At 43.3% G+C, this 18,535-nt stretch overlaps 2 protein-coding genes across 3 annotated transcripts in view; both read right to left on the bottom strand.

The window, feature by feature from the left end:
* PLBD1 (phospholipase B domain containing 1) overlaps nt 1-13,135 on the bottom strand; it is a 44,359-nt gene extending 31,224 nt beyond the window's left edge. The window contains exons 1-2 of the mRNA XM_069773796.1: nt 12,984-13,135; nt 5,186-5,405 (exon numbers count right to left, since the gene is read on the bottom strand). Coding sequence (XP_069629897.1) covers nt 5,186-5,405; nt 12,984-13,056 — 293 coding nt within the window. The 5' untranslated portion in view covers nt 13,057-13,135. The remainder of the gene's footprint in view (nt 1-5,185; nt 5,406-12,983) is intronic.
* Nucleotides 13,136-17,298: 4,163 nt separating this feature from the next.
* The window catches only part of GUCY2C (guanylate cyclase 2C), a 52,230-nt gene continuing 50,993 nt past the window's right edge, over nt 17,299-18,535 (bottom strand). For both annotated transcript variants that reach the window (XM_069773292.1, XM_069773291.1), the window contains one exon: nt 17,299-17,918. In XM_069773292.1, the coding sequence (XP_069629393.1) occupies nt 17,744-17,918 (175 nt within the window). In that variant the 3' untranslated portion in view covers nt 17,299-17,743. The remainder of the gene's footprint in view (nt 17,919-18,535) is intronic.

The following is an 18,535-nucleotide window of genomic DNA, read 5'->3' as shown; positions in this document are numbered from 1 at the left end:
GATGAACTGATGCACAAAGGGCCTGATCAGTCCCAGGGCAGACACAAATTGGAGGGATTGGCTCCATGGAAGGAGGTACTGGGGCAAGAGAGGGGAGCATTCAGCAGCTTCACACCATTACACCCTTCATGAAACTGCAGCTACAGTATCAATTTTAGTTCTAGAGTTTCCTGTCTCCCATGTAATACAAGACTACATGCCATAATCATAACCTTCTTCTTGAAGAGGACAAAGAGACAGATCAATATTCTCCACCCCTGCAGTCACAGAGAATTTGGCAAATAAAAATCCCAAGTAATTTTAGGAAGGAAATTATAGCATAACATACTCCATACAAGTCAGGGCTCTCATGGCACTAGAGAAGAGGAGCAAATAGCACGAGACAGTCCTTCTGACAGATGGTCTTTTCAGGATGACAACCAGATGAGGAGGATAAAACCAGCCAGGATACTACTCTAATCACTCTCTAGGCCAGAACAGATTATCAGGCTTCCAGGCTCAACCATCAGCTCTACTCTCTTCATTTTGCACTCAAAGGTTACGCAACACAAGGCAGATTTTACACTAGTAGTATCTTTAAGCTGTGATGACTGATGTAGAGACTGGGTTAGGTCAGAATCTCTTGTTTATGCTAACAGAGGACAGACAATTCCTGGAATTTATTTTTCTTTTTTCAATGTCCAAGGTTATGGAGAATTTTTTCCCTAGTTGCTCCATTTAATTTTTTTGCTTTAACAACACTTCTATGTACATGGCTTGCATGTTTTGTAAGGGTATTACCCTCTGAAGTAAATTGGATCATTATAGTTAAGGTACAGCTTTGCAACTGTATCTAAGGCCAAATGCAAGGCAATTACAAAGCTGGGACAAGAATTCAGAGCCTAAAAACAGCAAAGCAGAGCCCTGCTTCTTCAAATTAGAGAGAAAGATGACAGGACTCAGGTCAGCTGAGGTCATATCAGAAAAGAGTACAATTAATGTTGCTTCAAATTTAAATACTGCTCTTAGGCACCTAGCATGCCACAATTGGAACTGATTAAAAGTATATGCTTAACATCATGGACTTGGATGTGCTCTACCATTCCCCAAGTAAAATGAGGCCTCATTAACACTTCTGTTTGTAATGGGGGAAGATAATTCATACGCAAGAAAACCAGAGCAAACATCTTTGGCTGGAAGATAGGACTGGACCTTACAGAGAGGTGGGAGACTGGTGATAAAAACAAATGTCGGATCTCCAGACACTACAAACACTAGAATTAGATTTATTCCACCCCTAACTATGTGTTTTCAAAATAGACAGCTACTGTCTGAATCAGGTACCAACACTATAAGATGAATCGTGCTCTAGAAAAGGCCTGTGTTTCTACCCTCACTGGTACACAGGTCTGACTAACTTAGTTACTGCTTTTTCTACCACATACCTATACAGCTAGAGCTCAGATTAATTCTTCCCCAGTAATCTGAAATAAGACAGTCCCAGCATAGGGGGTTTGGGGTTGTTTTTTTGTTTGGGGTTGGGGTGCTTTTTTTTTGGGGGGGGGGGGGTTGGGTTGGTTTTTTTAAAATCTGATTGTCTTACATTCTGCTTAGGTTCCTACTAAGGACAAAGCATACACTTTTAGAAGAGATATTTTGTCACTCTTTTGCTTACGTCATGAGGCCTAGCTGTGTCTAGAAACCCTCCTTCATGCCCTAAGTGTAATGGAAGAACTGAGCTAGCCGAGAATTCCTGGAGATGTCCAAACTGCAGGCACTGTCAAGCTGGAGCTCCTGCTCACTAGAGAGCTTCTGCAGGAATCTGTACTTCAACTTGGCATCAGGCTCGCAATATATCCTTCCCAATAATGCACCACATCAGAGTTCTTCCTGGTAAGACTTCAGGGTTTCTGCAAAGAGCCACCTTGGGTCTTTTCTGCTTCACGGAGTCATTGCCACAAACAGATGTGAGATAGCTGGAGACCTTGGGAGTTGTTCAGGCTGCAGGTAGCAATGTGCTAGAGGGCACTTCAATTACCAGACATACCCAATGTATTCACACTGGGGGGCTGTGCCTAAGCCACACAAGGTGGTGCTTGTACAGGCAAGTGACACTAGCATCTTCACTCTGGTAGCTAAGTGGCTGTTGATGCAAATAAAGCCTTCACGACAGCCAAACGCACTGTTACACTCTCCCTTGTTACTAAGTTTTTAAAAAGAAAGTTTGAGCTGTGCGCAGCTACTGTGGACACTGATGCCTGCAAGAGCAGAATGAGAGTGTTTAGAGACACCTTCTCATAAGTCACAATGGTGCTAGAGAGCTTCCCTGAAGACAGGCTGAATGGGCCAGGCAGTCTGATGGGAATAGAGTTACAGATTGGGAAAGACTGTTTCCTGGTTTTACTTCAGAAGACTTGTGTAACTGTCCCAAAGAAAGAACATCTGCCTGCATGTTAATTAGGATTCTGTGAATCTCTAGGCAAGATAAAGGAGAAATGGAGCTCAGAGCAATCTTAATATCTGCAAACTTAGGGAGTTCTCACTACTCCTGTGGTTCAGGAAATTGCAAACACACTGTATAAGAGGATTCATTAGTTGCAGTTTGCTGAATAAAAACCCACCAAGGTCATACAGCTAAAACCTGAAGAAATAGGTTCTCCATCTTCTCAAGGGTCAGGGGAGTGCATCGCTAATTCATCTCTGCTCCTTAGCTGGAACATTTTCAATAGGTATTCTTAGATATTCTTTACTCAAATAGAAGCCCTCTTTATCTGAAATAGCTTTACAAGACCTGACAGGAAAAGCTTATATTCATAACCTCCAGTGAGAAATATGTTTCCACTGCAGGTATAGATGCACAATGGGGCAAAGACATAGCCAAAACCCAAATTCAGATGGTATGTGTAGTATTTGATAGTCATTTTAATGATGGTAAGCATTTTCAGGTTTTCTCAGTTTCCTCAGAAAAGAAAGGCTTTGGCTACTTCCGGTTTTGTATCTTAACCCACTCCCACACTTAAATTCCTTTAAAACAGTTGAGTTTCCCTCTTTGCTTAAAAGCCAAAGTCTCAAACCCTACTTCTCCACATTGATACAAACCCTCAACTTCACTTCCACAGGCTTTAAGATCTCTGTTCATTACTATGTCTACTATATCCACTTCTCTACAAAAGCCACTCAGTGCTGGAGTTGGTAGCCCTGCAGTAACAACAGCTAGGGCTAGGAACCAGCTTCAGTAAGCATCTGACCTAGAGAAAGCAAAAGCCTTGAGCAGAGTAACTTGTGAGTACCTTCACTTCTGTGAATCTTCACTTAACACCCATGGAAAAAACAAAGGAGAAAAACTCCCCCCCTAAACCTAAGCATAGACTAAGACATCAGATAAAGTCCCTGCAGACACTCTTTCACATTCAAACCATGTTTAAAGGAATGGGCATATACTTAAGTTTGTTTAAAAGACAGCCAGGAAGACTCACCAATCTACTGTGGAGGCAGAAGGGGAACAGGGTGTAGGTTGTTGCTGCTAGAACACTACTTGCCATGCAATTGGGTTTACCATAGATTGGGCTCTCCATGTAGCATGACAAAGCTTAAGCTTAACCACTTAGATTAGCACACCTAGGTAAAGCCTTAGTGAAAAAAAAAAATGCGTTGAGCAATACCCAATTTTAAGAATATTCTAAATGTAATGCTAGCATCCCCCAGATCCATATGTAGTTTAAATAAACTGACTGAATAGCACATAACAGTAACTTCTCGTGCCAAATAATCCAACAGCACACATCCAGATCTCTCGTATACTTCATTTCCTTTCCTGCCTGGAGTAGAGGCTATGCACTCAGAACTCTAGGATTCCTTTACTCTTTCCCTCAGAAGTGTTTTGTTATTGACAATTATTACTTTATTGAATTTCCTTTATACTCTCCAGAGACCTAGCTGTGTCTCCAGCAAAATCTAGTGGAGAGTCACATTAACATATCATACGATCAGAAAACTATAACTGATCTTAAAATGTCTTGCTAATTAAATTAATATAATCTTGTCCAGCAGCCATATCTGACAATTGTTCGACAGACAACCTTCCCCTGCTGGCCTGTGCAACGCAGCCTATGGGTATTTATTTTAGTGTTCTGGAAGCAAAGCTGGTGAAGCCAAATTCATGTCACTGCATCCATCACAAGCATCTCCCAACTATTCCCCAGCCATGCATCAGAATTTGGGAATTCTTCTTTTCCTATGACTAACTTGATAGAGGAAAAGAGGGACCTTTTTCAACAAGCCATGTGTCATGTTCTTAGCTATATCACCAGCTATATCCTACCAGTTAGTACGTCACAGTGCCATGCTGTCTTCCAACTTAGTCAAGGAAAGAATAGAGTTTGAGGGGTTTTTTTGGTTGCTTGGTTGGGGGTTTTTTTTGGTTGCTTGGCTGGATTTTTTTTTTTTTTTTTTTTTTAGAAAAAGAAAAAACTGCTCTGGATTCAAAACAACTATAAAATTCTGTCAGTTTCATAGATCTGCATTGCAGGAGATATTCAGTCTCTCATCTTCTCTTCAACAGGCTTTCAGGAGTACACTGACCCTTCTAGACACACACCAGTCTGCTTGCAGGCCTATCAGTATATCAGCATTTTTTTTTTTTTTTTAATTTCTCCAAGAGATACTAAACTCCCCATGCTGTGAAGTTTCAGCATCTGCTCCCCAGCAGTTTCTTGACAGCGTTTGGTGAAAAAGGTCCTTAAGGAAGCCCTGCAGCCCTTGCTAGCAACATGCCTCCCTGCCTGATCTGCTCTCAATTATCTCATCTGTTGTTGGTCTGTCACGTAACTGCAGGCTAGGGAGATTACAAAAGGGGTACCAGAAAGAATAGTTATTATTTACAACATAGGGCTTACGCACTTCCTTACACATACGCTATTCTGTGATTACATTACTTAATCAGTAATATAGATACAGTACTCATCTATCTCACCAAGGTGTTAGGAGAGTCTGCAGGATGAGAAGGAGAGGGCACATCTTGATCCCATAATGAAGATGCTATACTTCATATCTGCTACTAATTAAAAGAGCAGCTCACAACTGCAGAATATATGGTTAGTTTAAATGGATGGGAATTAAGGGAAAGGAAAAAACAAACAAACAACTCACAAGTATACAGAAATCCACTGGAAGCTTCATACGTTCAGTTGCTTCCTGAGGTACTTACGGAGCTGTGAGATAGCCTTCCAAGAAGCCAGCCACATACATGATATCTTCATTGCTTAATGTCTGACTGCCATAGCCTGCTCTGATCTCCAGAACTCCCCAACCTGTTGTCTGTACAGTGTTGTTGTAGAAACCATAGGCATCTCCACTCCTGTCCAGTATGTTCTTGACCTGAAGTGTTTTTTCAGCTCTATTCCAGTACACAGTTGCATAGCGGATTTCTATGGTGAAGAAAGGGGGCAAGGGAAACAAACAAACATCACTAGGTATTTCCTATCTAATATTGAAATGTCAAGACAGTATTTTTGCAATTTAAAAAAATTTAATTTGATAGCTTTCCATCAGGTTTAGTTCTACTATGGAAAGCAATACTAATGTTAACATACTGAGAAGTGGCATGAGAACTAACTGGAGTTTTACCAAGACAAAAGTTTACAGCTAAATATTTTCATGTTACTCTTCTGGAAATTATCTACAACTCTTTCAGTATAGAGCTCCAACACAGCTGAGTCTTGACATAAAATTCAGAAAAGTATTTCCTTACCTGGCCCACCAGAAAATCTATACAAATCTTATTGAAAGTAACTTTAGAAGACAGCATGCCTTAGCAACTGCAAAGGATTACAAATTACTGTTGACTTTGTTTTCCACCTAAAGATTCAAAAGGCTACAAAAGTTCTCTAAACTGTCTTTCTGGGCAACTAATCCTGGAGGTGGCATTACCAAACAGGAGCACTAGAACTCAGTGGATCACCAGCTTAAAGACAATAGCACCACAGGTATGCAATCCTTTATAAGACGCACAATCCCCATCACCCAGCTGGAATAGAATTGATCACAAGTGTGAAATGAATGGGAAGGAAGGGCACTAGACTGCTCAGAGCTCTGCTTGGACTGCTGTTTAAGAAACATTCTTCATTAGTTGGGTTTTAATCCTGCTGAGCTGAAGAACAAAGAGCAAGGTAAACTGCTTTCCAAAAAAAAAAAAAACCCCCAAAAAAAACCCACCCTACAACTCTAAATCAGCCTTCCCTAAAATGGGACCTGATTACATCAGATCTCTATTCAAGATTGATCAAATCACTACTATAGTATTGCAAGTGAAAAGAGTTCAAAAGTCATGAGTCAGAGTTCCCAGAATTACTTGAAAAGGTTTAAGGGCTAAGCTTATAAACACTTACTACTGAGAAACCAGCAATGTTTTTACTGCCCGACCCTTCTCCAGTGTGGCAACTAGTCCTGCCAGTTTATAGAAAGAAACTGCAATTTGGTTACTACTCCTCACAACAATTCATTTCGTGCATCACGTCCATAACAGCTGCAAAGTAGAGAGCTAGATCTAATTCTGGATGATCTCACACAAAATACTTAGTATGCATGCTATGATAATGGCGCTATAAAAAAGGCAATATAATGCCAGCACAATACCTAATGCTCTTCAAAAAGCTGCAAGTAAAATGTTTGTGATTAAGCAGCTAGCTTGATTTCAAATTAAGTGCACTCACTTTATTCAGTATTCTAAAACGTAACATAAAGAAGCTATTTTTATGAAAAGCCGTGAGTTATTTGAATAAAAAAGCAAGAACATTTTCCAAGAACCAAACTCCTTCACCAACTAATCACTTTTTGACATAGCAGTTACTCAGTCGCTTTAAGCCAGTTTTCATCCATTTTACCAGACTGTGGAATAATTTGTGTCATTCAACAGCCAGAAAACTGTTCTTTCCTAGTGTTCCAGCAAGAATAGCTAAAACTGTTTCTTACTGAGAATCACAGAATGGCTGAGGTTGGAGGGGACCTCTGGAGGTCATGTTGTCCAACCACCCTGCTCAAGCAGGGTCACCTAGAGCAAGTTGCACGGGATCATATCCAAATGGCTTTTAAGTATCTCCGAGCATGGAGATTTTTATAACCTCTCTGGGCAACACATACCAGTGTTTGCTCACCTTCATAGTGAAAAAGCATCTCCTAATGGTCAGAGAGCCTCCTGTGTTTCAGTCTGTGCCCATTGCCTCTGGTCCTGTCACTGGGCACCACTGAACAGAACCTGCGTCCATCTTCTTTATGCCCGCCCCCCCCCCCCCCCCATGTATTTTTACACATTGACGAGATCCCCCTTGCACCTTCTCTTCTCCAGGTGGAGCAGTCGCAGCTCTCTCAGTCATTCCTCACATGAGAGATACTCCAGTCCCTTAATTGCCTTCATAGCTCTTTGCCATACTTTCTCCAGTAGCTCCAGATCTCTCTTGTACTGGGGAGCCCACAGCTGGACCCAGAACTCCAGGCATGTCCTTAACAATGCTGAGCAGAGGGGAAGGATCACCTCCCTCCACCTGCTGGCAACACTCCTCCTGCAGCTCAGAAGACAGTTATGCTTTCTTGCCACAAGGGCACATTGGTGGCTCGTGTTCAGCTTGGCGTCCACCAGAACCCCCATGCCCTTTTCTACAAAGCTGCTTTCGAAACAGTCAGCCCCCCAGCATATATTGGTACATGGGGTTATTCCTTACCAGATGCAGGACTTGGCATTTCCCTTTGTTGAACTGCATAAGCTTCCTGTCAGTCCATTTCTCCAGCCTGTTGAGGTCTCTCTGAATGGCAGCACAACCCCCTCATGTATGAGCCACTCCTCCCAGTTTTGTATCATCAGCAAACTTGCTGAGAGTACACTCTGCCCCATCACCCAGATCATTAAGGAAGATGCTGAACAGCATTGACCGCTGGCATATTGCACTAGTTACTGGCCTCCAGCTAGACTTTGTACCACTATGTCAGTCTTCATGATGTACTAGAGACACTTCTCACATGGACAGGAAAAGCGTTAGCAAGAACAGAAATTTAATGGGGAAGGAATTGGGCTCCCCCCACCCTTTCTATGGATAGAAGTTTTTACATGAATATCTACTTAGAGATTAAGTCATTTCAGGGACTTGGAACACAGTGTTTAAAAACATGTTTTTCGTCTGCCAGGTACTGAGGCTATTTAAAAGGTTGAGACATGACAGACTCTGGATAACTCTTCAAGCAGCTATAATCTTACTCTTCTGTCGTCTCCTTAACTATCTTCTAGTAATACATGGGGTAACTGCTACTTTAGCTTAAGGGTAAACATGGGAATCACTCAGACTGAAAATCTATAAGAAGAAGAGCAGGCTGATAAGGGTCATCACTGAAGAGAGCCAAAGGCCATCTTACACAGCTAAAGCTCACACAAGCAAAGAGGTCAGGGAAAGGGAGGTCCTGTGAAAAAGTGCTCCAAGGGGTCAGCGCAGAACACAACTAAGCTATCCAGCAATAAAGGGAAAGGCTGACTCCAACCAAGAAGCCCACTGCAGGGCAGAGGAGAGACAGACCATGTGCCCAGTACACAAAGACAGCTGAGGAATAGGTAGAAAGAGCAAGAACAAAGTAGGGGAAAAGATGATCTTCCCATCTCTTCAGTAGGCTCCAGAGAGGTGGCAAGTAGTCAAGAGGAACTGGGCAGCTGGGTACTGTTAGTAGCGCCCACAGACTAAATAGGTTTGTCAAAGAAACTTTCTTCTGCCTAAAGCAAAACAGCCATTGCTTTCTTTTTTAAAGGAAGGCTGATGCTGGTGCCAGACAGACTGATCTAACACAGGTATTCTAACACAGCAGGCTGTGTTTCTTTGTTTTATGCTCTGCCAGAGCATAAACATGCAGAGCTATTTTCAAAAGTCAGAACAAACTTTAAAATTACCCTTGGAGTTTGCCCTGCCCCAGCTTCACTATATGACAAATTTAAACTGAAGAAAACCAAGACTAGAAGAGGATGGGAGAGAAGGGGAAATATTAAATTACAGGATAATTTGCAACAAACCTGGAGAAACCTTTGGAGGAACAGCATCAAGGTAGCTCTAATAGATGCAGCTTAACAGTGATGCTGGAAAAGATCATTTCCCATTACTGGTTTGGGGTTTTTTTTTTCCGACTTATCCACTCATCATCCCATTTCACCTCATTAATTTGCATGTCAGTTTCTGCAAATCTAATTGCACTGGTCTAAAGTGTCAAATACCTACATATGAAATTGCTATGTTTATTTCAAGGAACACATATATAATCATACAGTAATTTTTATAATTTAGAAGATAAGTCTTTATCTTGCTACAGATGGAGTTAAAACTACAAGCTTATAAATCTGTGTACACTTAAAACATGCTTACACTACAATGTAATCAAAGCATTTGCTATCACTTAGTCTGTTACAATTTAATCTGTGTTCCTCTAAACTAGCAGCACTACTGTTGACAAGAAAACCATCCAGAACTGAAGTATAACATGAAATATAGATATACAAGAAGCAACTGCACATTTCCAAGCAATCCCACGTGTCCTGCAACAACAGGACCCTTCCCCTTGAATAATTCTGGCATTTTTATATTTATTTCTGGAGGGTGAGGCAGGGGCCCTAGCATCTCTTATCCCAGCAGTTGTATTAGGCCATCTTGCTGTACTGCTGCTTTTCCTTATGCTTTCCCAGTCATAAGTTGTTTTTAAAACATACATATATCTAGATAGGCTATTGGACTTTCTGATTAGAGAAATTAACGGAACTCCCTTTTTATTGCAGATGAAACAGCTACAAGGTTTGGGGGTGAGAATTAATATTCATATTTTTCCTTAGTCTGAGAAACAAGCTAACTCACAAGCAATGAGGCACTGATTAGGTTGCATGCAAGAAGCCAAATTAAGTCAACAACTGTGAGCATCTCCTAATAATAGGAAAACCACTGGCTTCCTTAACTACTAATTTTTATCTATATTTTACATGCTTGTTTTTATCTATGGCTTTTCAAAGGTGAAGCCTTTTTTTGTAGAGGTGTTCAAATGTATTTCATTGATTCCACCCATACACTTTCCACAAAATAAGGAAGGTATCACTCTACTGTTTCACCGAAAACTAGTTTTGCACAACTTCGAAACACAGAAAACCTAGCACAAAGTTGCACATCTCCTGTTTTCACTATACCCTCTCCTACAGCTAATGTTCAGTAGTAAAAGTTATATTAGGACAGTGTAGTATTTAAATATTTCAGGTCAACCATAATAAGGACCATCTGATATTTCTGTTCAGTTTTGTAATTTGATAGAGCTTGTCCCATCTTCCCATTAAAAATTTTAGAACCATCCTTTTGACTGTTTAAAAAGGTTGTATACCTCTAAAGTACAACTGAGATTTCAAAGTACAGTTATGATTGGAATCCATTACAAAATGAATGTTAAGTACCTCAGGACTTCTTTAGAGATTAGCTTAAACCACACAAGAACTTAACACAAAACCCAGTAATTTTCAATTAAAGGTGTAAATGCTTTCTTGTTCTCCTTGAATATAAGGTATTTGCATTTTCTATTCTACTGGCCTTAATTCACTCTATTTCCTCATACATTTCAGGTCTAAGTAATTTTTCAATTTGCCTCTAACAGGCCTGTCATTATTTGAAGCCTAATCCCCTGATTTGTGCTTACATGAGAGAGAAGCAATATTCACATGTGAACTATAAATTAGGAGTTTGAGTCTTGTATGTTTTTCATGTTCACAAGGACACTTACCAGTAAAGCTTAGCTGATGCAGAAAACTTGCCAAAACAGTTACAGGTCCCCAGTATAGGTCATCCACAGAGGAAACAAAAATAATTTCACAAGTAGCTTCACTCCTCTCATAGTCCCTAAATTTAAGTCATTTTTACCAGAGTAAAATTCTCCAGAAACAGTTTCCAACCAGCATGATGAAGAACCTTCAAGGCGTTCAAAATGCTAAACAATGAACCAATTAAAAAAAAAATCTAGACAATTCACAGTGCTGAAGGCCAAGTTTACGCCATTAAATAGCCTAAAGGCATTTGTATTTGCTACTTGGTAGTTTTCTCCCAATACTTGAACTATGATGTGAGGAATCAGTCAGGTATTAGCTGAAACCACCTTTATACCCCAAACTTCCTTTCACTCTCTCTGCATGATTCACAGTTGACCCCTCCTTCAGTCCTGCTAATACAGTACAGTAAAAGGTTTTGCCAATTCAGATAAGGTTTGAAAAGAAGGCCTCCAAGATGAGGTAGGACCATTGGCAAAATGAGATGCTTGTAACATTTTGGACATTAAAACAACTGTTACCTTAATCTCTCCTTGTTTTGTGGCAATTAATAAATTAACTAGGAATTTCCTAGAAGATAAGCACTGAATCTAGTCCTTAGGATCTTCAGAATTCACTGAAAGCAGCAGAATAGGGAGATACTCTCCTGCTGAGATTTGCTCCCCAACAACCTACTATTACCATCAGTACAAATGGTATCCAGAATTCTCTAATGGGCATTCTGCTCTAAACGGCTGCTGTCACTAACTTTTACTGACCCTCCAGAGGCAGCTTCACTTTCACATACTCCACACTTGCTCAGCATTTCTTAAACTCCCTTCTTTAGTGACTCCTTTCCCTATCCTTCCAGTTGCTGGTAAACCTGTTTCATACTTTGAAATGAAAAAAACAATAATAATAATCCTATGTTCATACCTGACTGGCCTATCTTTGCTAGCACATAGTTAGCTATCAGAGCGTGTGTCCACAGGTGTAATGTTTCTCAAACATACCAAGCAGAAACTCAAATTTTTAAGCAGGAAGACGAGATTCTATGGAAAACTGTGGAGCTCACTAAAATGCACCATTATGGCACTTGCCAAATTCTGCTTGCATCCAAACCTGACTCTGAAGTTGAGCAAGAACAAAGCTCTAGAATCAGGAGACAGAAAAGCGTTCTCAGTCAACAGAGGAAGACCAAAAAGTTTCAGTTATTCAACTACCCTAATTTGAGCCTTACAACTTTGACTGGAAAAGTATATTATGCAAATATATGATGAAAAGCAACCGTGAGCACAAAATTAGCATGAAGTGGTGCTTATACCATAAAAAACAACTTCGATTTTTATACCATAGAAAACAACTTCAACTTTTAAGTTAATCAGATACTGCTGAATTACTTACTGTAACGGCAACACAAGTTTATCGACTCAGAAAGCATCAGATCGTGCATAGGTACAAATTCTGAAACACAGACGGTGACCTATACCCACAGGCTGGCACTACAACTCTGTTAAAGATGCAAGTTGCAGCCCGCAGTAGGCCACAGCACCCAATCGAGGTGTCCATCCTAAATTATTTCCACGCACGCGTGTTACATTAAAACCCAGCACCGCTGGGTGCCCAAGGTAGCTTCCCATCTGTCAGATTCTTACTTTGGATCCCCTCGCCCATGCTGAGAACGGCAAAGTCGTTCCGAAGGCATGCAGGAACCGGGTGCCAGCACTTGACGCCCACGAGGCACCACGGCCGAGCCCACCCCGGCCAGCCGCTTCTCAGGTGTTCTCCGGACAAGCCCCGGAGGCCGCCGGGCCGCTCCCCGCCCTGCGGGGTCCCGCCGGGGAGGGGAACGGGCTTAACCGCCGCGACGGCCGCGGCACTGCCGGGGGACGAGGCCCCTCGCCGCCTCGCACCCGTCTCCAGGGCGGCACGGGGGGCCTTCCCCGCCGGAGCCAGCCGCAGAGGAGGCGCAGCTGCTCAAGGCGAGGCGCGGAGCCCGGCGGGTCCCCCGGGGCGGGCCGCGCCGAGCGCCGAGCCCCAAGCCGGGCTCCGCCGGCGGGACAGCCCCTCCCGGTCGCCCGGGGCTGGGGGCAGCCCCGCTGTCTCCCTCCCTTCTCGCCCGCCGCGGCGGGGTGGGGCGGGGGGGCTGCAGGACGAGGCCCCCCTGCCGCCCTGTCAGGGCTGGCCTCCGCCCCGCCGCTTGCCTCACCTGCTCGGCCCGCCGCCGCCCACAGGAGGGCAAGCCCCCAGCAGCAGCACACGCCGCCGCCGAGCCGGGCCATGCTGCTGCTCCTCCGCGCCTCCTCTGGGCGCCGGGAGGCGGCGGGACTTTAAGAAGTTCCCTCGCTCAGGGCAGGTCTCAGCGCTGCACCCGCCTCCTCCGGCCCCCGCCCCGGTGCCCCGTGCTGGGGGTGGCCCTGCCGGTGCGAGGGCTGCCCCCCGCGCCGGCCGCCCTCTCCCCTCCGGGTCCGGGACGTGCCCCGGGGAGGCCGGCAGCGGCGGCCGCTTTCTGGACCGCGCTGCCCGCCCGAAGTGTCGTGGCAGAGGCCCCGAGGCGGCTGTTGGGCCCGGGGCAGCCGGCCGCCCGCCCCGCCGGCCCGGCTTGCCCACTGCCCTCTGTGCCCGGCCGCCTTGCAGCCCGTCGTGCTGACGGCGATGGCAGAAGGCGCCGGGGAAGGCATTAAGTCAAGCTGGGCGGCAAGCCCAGGGCCCAGGCGCTTGTGTGGAGCCGCCAAGGCCTGGCCGGGATGTGGAGTTCGCTCTGGGCTGAGGTCGGGCCTCCCCGCCACGCTGGCTGGCCTCGCGTGGCGTGAGGCGGCGAGGAGGGAGCCGCAGGCTGGTGCCTGCTGGGCCACTGGGCTTGGCAAGGGTGATGAACCAAAAAGGGCTGAAGGTTTATCAGGAAAGGGCCCTGTAAAGCGACACAAGTGAGGTGGTGTCTTGTCAAACTATGCGTTTTGCATCTGAGGAAGAGCAGCTTTCGGCCCTGTTCGGAAGAACAACTGCTGCACGTGTCTCAGCAGAAGAGCTGAGGGATGGTCCTTCTCTTAGCATTTACAGATAGAAACAGGCCCTGCCCCAGTGATTCACATCATTTTGAGATGCTGCCTTTTTTTCTCCCCCAGTGTTGGATACTCTACCACTGTCCTAAAACAGCCATTGTTAGGACTTTGTGTTTTGTTAATTGTTTAAGATAGTTCAAATTTGATACCGGTGCCTGTAATAGCCTCATATAACGAGGTCACATGCCAGCCAGCTCAGGCCAAACAGCAAGACTTGGCCTCAAGCCCAGGGTGAGAGCACTGTAATGCGACTGCCGGTGGCAAAAGTCCTTCCATACCCATCGCTGTTTTGTTCTGGGCTACTTCTCAGCAAAAGATAAGGATAAAACACAGTGCTGTCAGGTTTTTTTGCCTCCCCAGTGAAAAATAACTTAAATGTCTAATCATGAATGGATGCTGTGTTTGCTTTGGAGGAATATTTTCCAAAGGTTTTTCCAAATGAGAAATTCACCTCTGCCACATGCTGCTCTCAGTTTGACTGTGTTGGTGAAGTAAAATACAGAATTATATTTTCCATAGAATTCCCTGTATAGGATTACCAGAGGGAAAAAAAAAAAAAAAACCCAGTAGTGTTTAAAACAAGATTCTCTGTGTACAAGTGATGGGCATGGCCAGGAATTGGAGGCACATGCAAACTAGGATAGAGAGCACAAATATACAATGCTGAAACAGGAGGAGAGTGCGTATGCATGACAAAAATGAGATGGAGACAAGGGGCGGGGGGGGGGGCTGAAGGTGACCAAAGCTACAAAGCTCTTGCTGTGTATTTGGAAAGATTCACTTCCACATGCTCCCAGCTCAGGGATTCACAGAATTTTTTGTGGTGTGAGTTAAGTTCAAATGGATGGTGATGGTGCAGCCAAAATCCTTTCCACTTGGAGAACAAAATTATATCTCACACTAGGTTTTTAATATAACATTTCTGTTATATATATATAACTGCTTAAAAAAAACAGGAGAGGTGAATTAAAGGACCTTCAGTGACAGATTTCTGGTGGTAGAGGGCTCTTTGATCTAACATTCGATAACAAGATGCAACGGTAAGACATTGAATCTGACAGATTCAATCCAGAAACCAGGAGCAAATTTTTAAAAAGGGTAGTCAAAACTGATTTTATTGTCACATAGGGGTGACAGGTATGGCCAGGGGCACAACCACCACCACAACCACACTACCAGAAGTTGCATCCATTGACTCATTGCTAAGGTAACTATCTTCAAAGAATTATATTAAATTTATGATCTGAAGAATGCACAAAAGAGAAGGGCTACTGAAAACTAAACACTGTTTAACTTAATTGTCTCAATCAATGTCAGCAGACATTTCTCTAGCATAATTTATATCTCAGAGGTGTCGAGGATGAAACCCACAAAACTCCTCTTTAAAAACAGACATAATTCACTTCAAAGATCAGAGCAGCTCTGGTTAAGATAGTAGTAGTGGGCTTCTTCAGGCTTGAGGAGTCCAGTGCTTGTCAGCACATTACAGCTATACTTGCTGAGCGTATCAGATACAGCAACCAGAAGAGTCCAGTGGTGCCCAGAAGCACAGTGGTCACACCCAAGAATGCAGACATAGAGACGAAGCTTGTTGAGGTTCAACAAGGCCAAGTGCTGGGTCCTGCACTTGGGTCACAACCACCCCACGCAGCGCTGCAGGCTTGGGGAAGAGTGGCTGGAAAGCTGCCCAGCGGAGAAAGACCTGGGGGTGCTGGTCGACAGCTGGCTGAATATGAGCCAGCAGTGTGCCCAGGTGGCCAAGGCGGCCAACAGCATCCTGGCCTGTATCAGAAACAGTGTGGCCGGCAAGAGCAGGGAGGTGACTGTTCCCTTGTACTCGGCACTGGTGAGGATGCACCTCAAGTACCGTGTTCAGTTTTGGGCCCCCCAATACAGGAAAGACATTGAGTTGCTGGAACAAGTCCGGAGAAGGGCAACGACGCTGGTGAGGGGTCTGGAGCATAAGTCTTATGAGGAGCGGCTGAGGGAGCTGGGGCGGTTTAGTCTGGAGAAAGGGAGGCTGAGGGAAGACCTTATAGCTCTTTACAACTACCTGAAAGGGGGTTGTAGTGAGGTGGGTGTTGGTCTCTTCTGTCAGGTGGCTGGAGATAGGACGAGAGGAAATGGCCTCAAGTTGCAGCAGGGGAGGTTTAGATTGGATATTAGGAAAAATTTCTTTACTGAAAGGGTTGTCAGGCATTGGAACAGGCTGCCCAAGGTAGTAGTGGACTCACCATCCCTGGAGGTGTTCAAAAAGCACGTAGACAAGGCACTTCAGGACATGGTTTAGTGGTTTGGTGGACATGGTGATGGTTGGGTTGACGGTTGGACTCGATGATCTTAAAGGTCTTTTCCAACCTAAACAATTCTATGATTCTATGATTGGCACCACAGGGTAGGAAATAGCTGACTTTATATTTTTTTACTGTACTGGTAGTCTTTTCAATACATACCAGTTTTAGAATACCAGACATTTTTTTCTATCCTTATCCCAATGAACACTTCCATTAGGACACAGACTGAAGAAGTAATGGTATAGTATTAGTGCCAGTCCAAGTTTAAGACAATCTGAAGGCTGTGGCTGTTGGTTACATGCTATCTGCTCCTTCTGTCTGTATCATGTTCCTGGGTGTAGGTATTTGCATTCATTAGGCAAGAGTATAAGCCCTACAGCACCTCCTGATTTAATTTTTCCAGGAATCTTTGCACTTCAGATCTGTCTATGTACACCTAGGTTGTTCTTTGTGAGTGTGTGTGTTCTTACAAAGCCAGTTTAGGTTGACAAAGAAAAAACACAGGCAACTGGCTTGCTCTTTTTAAAAAATTTTCAGTTGTTTACTTGAACAAAAATGCTGTTCAAATCCATAAAAGAATGATTTTGCACCAAGTTTTAGGGTTTGAATACTGACCGATATTTGACAATGGTAGAAGAAGTAGCTCTGCTTTGAAAGCCACCAAGGCACAACAGGCCTTTGCAAAAGTTTCACTCACTAGTTATTTCTTTCTGTGAATGCTGATTTTCTTTTACATGCATCCCTTGTGCTTTGGTTGCTTTTTAAAGCTGTTTATTAATATAAATGCCATGGTGGCAGTTAATGAGTGAGTCATCTCAGTAAAACCTGAGTTCTGCCTCTTTGTGAAACTTCATCCAAAAGTTGAATTGAAAGTTTCTGAGGTTTAAGAAATTCAGATAAGTTTGTTTCCTTCATTTCTGTTGCACTTCTGGTTTGGGGGCAGAAGAAGAAGTGGAGAAAAGATATGAAAGTGTCTGGTTTTACAAGATTTCCAGTTTCATTTTGCAGGCCCAAGAGATTCAGATAAGCTTTAGAAACCATACACTTTCCAGAGTAATCTCCCAAGGTAAATAACAGAAGTGTTGTCTCTTGAAGAAAGTCAACTTGATTAAACAAAACACATGAGACACAGGGGAAGACAACAGAAGCAGCAAAATGGCAACATATCCAGGATTTACATATGACAGGTTTAATGTTATTTTCAAATATGTTACAGCAAATCTTTCTTCAGATAAAAATTACAAATTAAATACAACATTTAAAAATCATGACAAATTAACGCTTTGCTGTGAATGTTTTTGGAAGTGGATTATTGAACAGGCTATCACATTTAAAAACTAACCAAAACAAAAAAAACCCGCTATCTTCCAGACTCAAGTGCAGATATTTTCATTTAGCTCAAATCAGGCTGCATGTGTCCTACTGAAGTCACCCGATAATTTCAACGTTACAGTGAAGAGAGGTTTGATTTACTGATAGCAGGTCAGATGGTAGAAAGGATGCTTGAAAAGGTATTTTCTTTCTCCTCTAGCTGAGAGTTTAAGCCTCCAGCCTTCACATTAAGTACTCCAGAGAGTTGCTGCAGCTTTTTGAGCCATACTAGACATCCAGTTTTAAAGATATGTGGCAGAATTTTCTGTGCTGACCAGTTGCAGGTATTCCAGGGTACCTGACCGGTAGCTAGCTACCCGTGAAAGCTCCTGTGTCTTGGATCCTTCGTTTTCCCTTTTCTGAAGAATGTTGGTTATCATCTCTGCTAAGTCAGCTTGTAACCGCTGCTGGTTCTCTCTAAAAGCAACAGGATGGAAAAAAAATTCAGTGATTCACATGTTTTTAGTGATCCCCAGTGTTTTTTAAACATTTCTATTCCATTTTCATCTTAATGATATTCACACACTACTTATAAAAACTGTGGGCAAAACCAAATTCAGGTTCTGGATTTGGGAATATAATTCAGGATTTCCATGTGATTTTTCCAGATAGTATGGATCAGTGTCTCTGGACAGGAGGTCTGTAGCTGTGTCGTTACCGACTTTGAAAAAAATCATGATCATTTGCATGAAAAGGAAGGCATGAATTAGATTCACTCGCAATCAAAATAGATTCTAGCTCTCAACACCATTCCTGGCACCAGCACTTCCACTATTCAACTTCAGGTGGCCCTCAGTAACAGAGTTGCCAGCTTTTCATAAATTTCTGCAGTGTATCTGGCTTTTGCTGAAGTACCCCACATATGACAATTTTAAGGGGCAATTTTATCAGTCATAGCCTATATGAGGAAGCAAAACCAAAAACATCACTGACCACATCAAGCTCAAAAGGTACTTTCAATAGTTGAATTCCAGAATAACTGCCAATTTGATAATTCTGATAGTCTCGACAGATCATATTAATTAAAAAAAAGG

The sequence above is a fragment of the Haliaeetus albicilla genome, chromosome 28 (genome assembly GCF_947461875.1).
Source record: "Haliaeetus albicilla chromosome 28, bHalAlb1.1, whole genome shotgun sequence".
Lineage (NCBI taxonomy): Eukaryota > Metazoa > Chordata > Aves > Accipitriformes > Accipitridae > Haliaeetus > Haliaeetus albicilla.
Note: the sequence above shows the minus strand (reverse complement) of the source record. Positions and strands in the feature narration are given on the sequence as shown.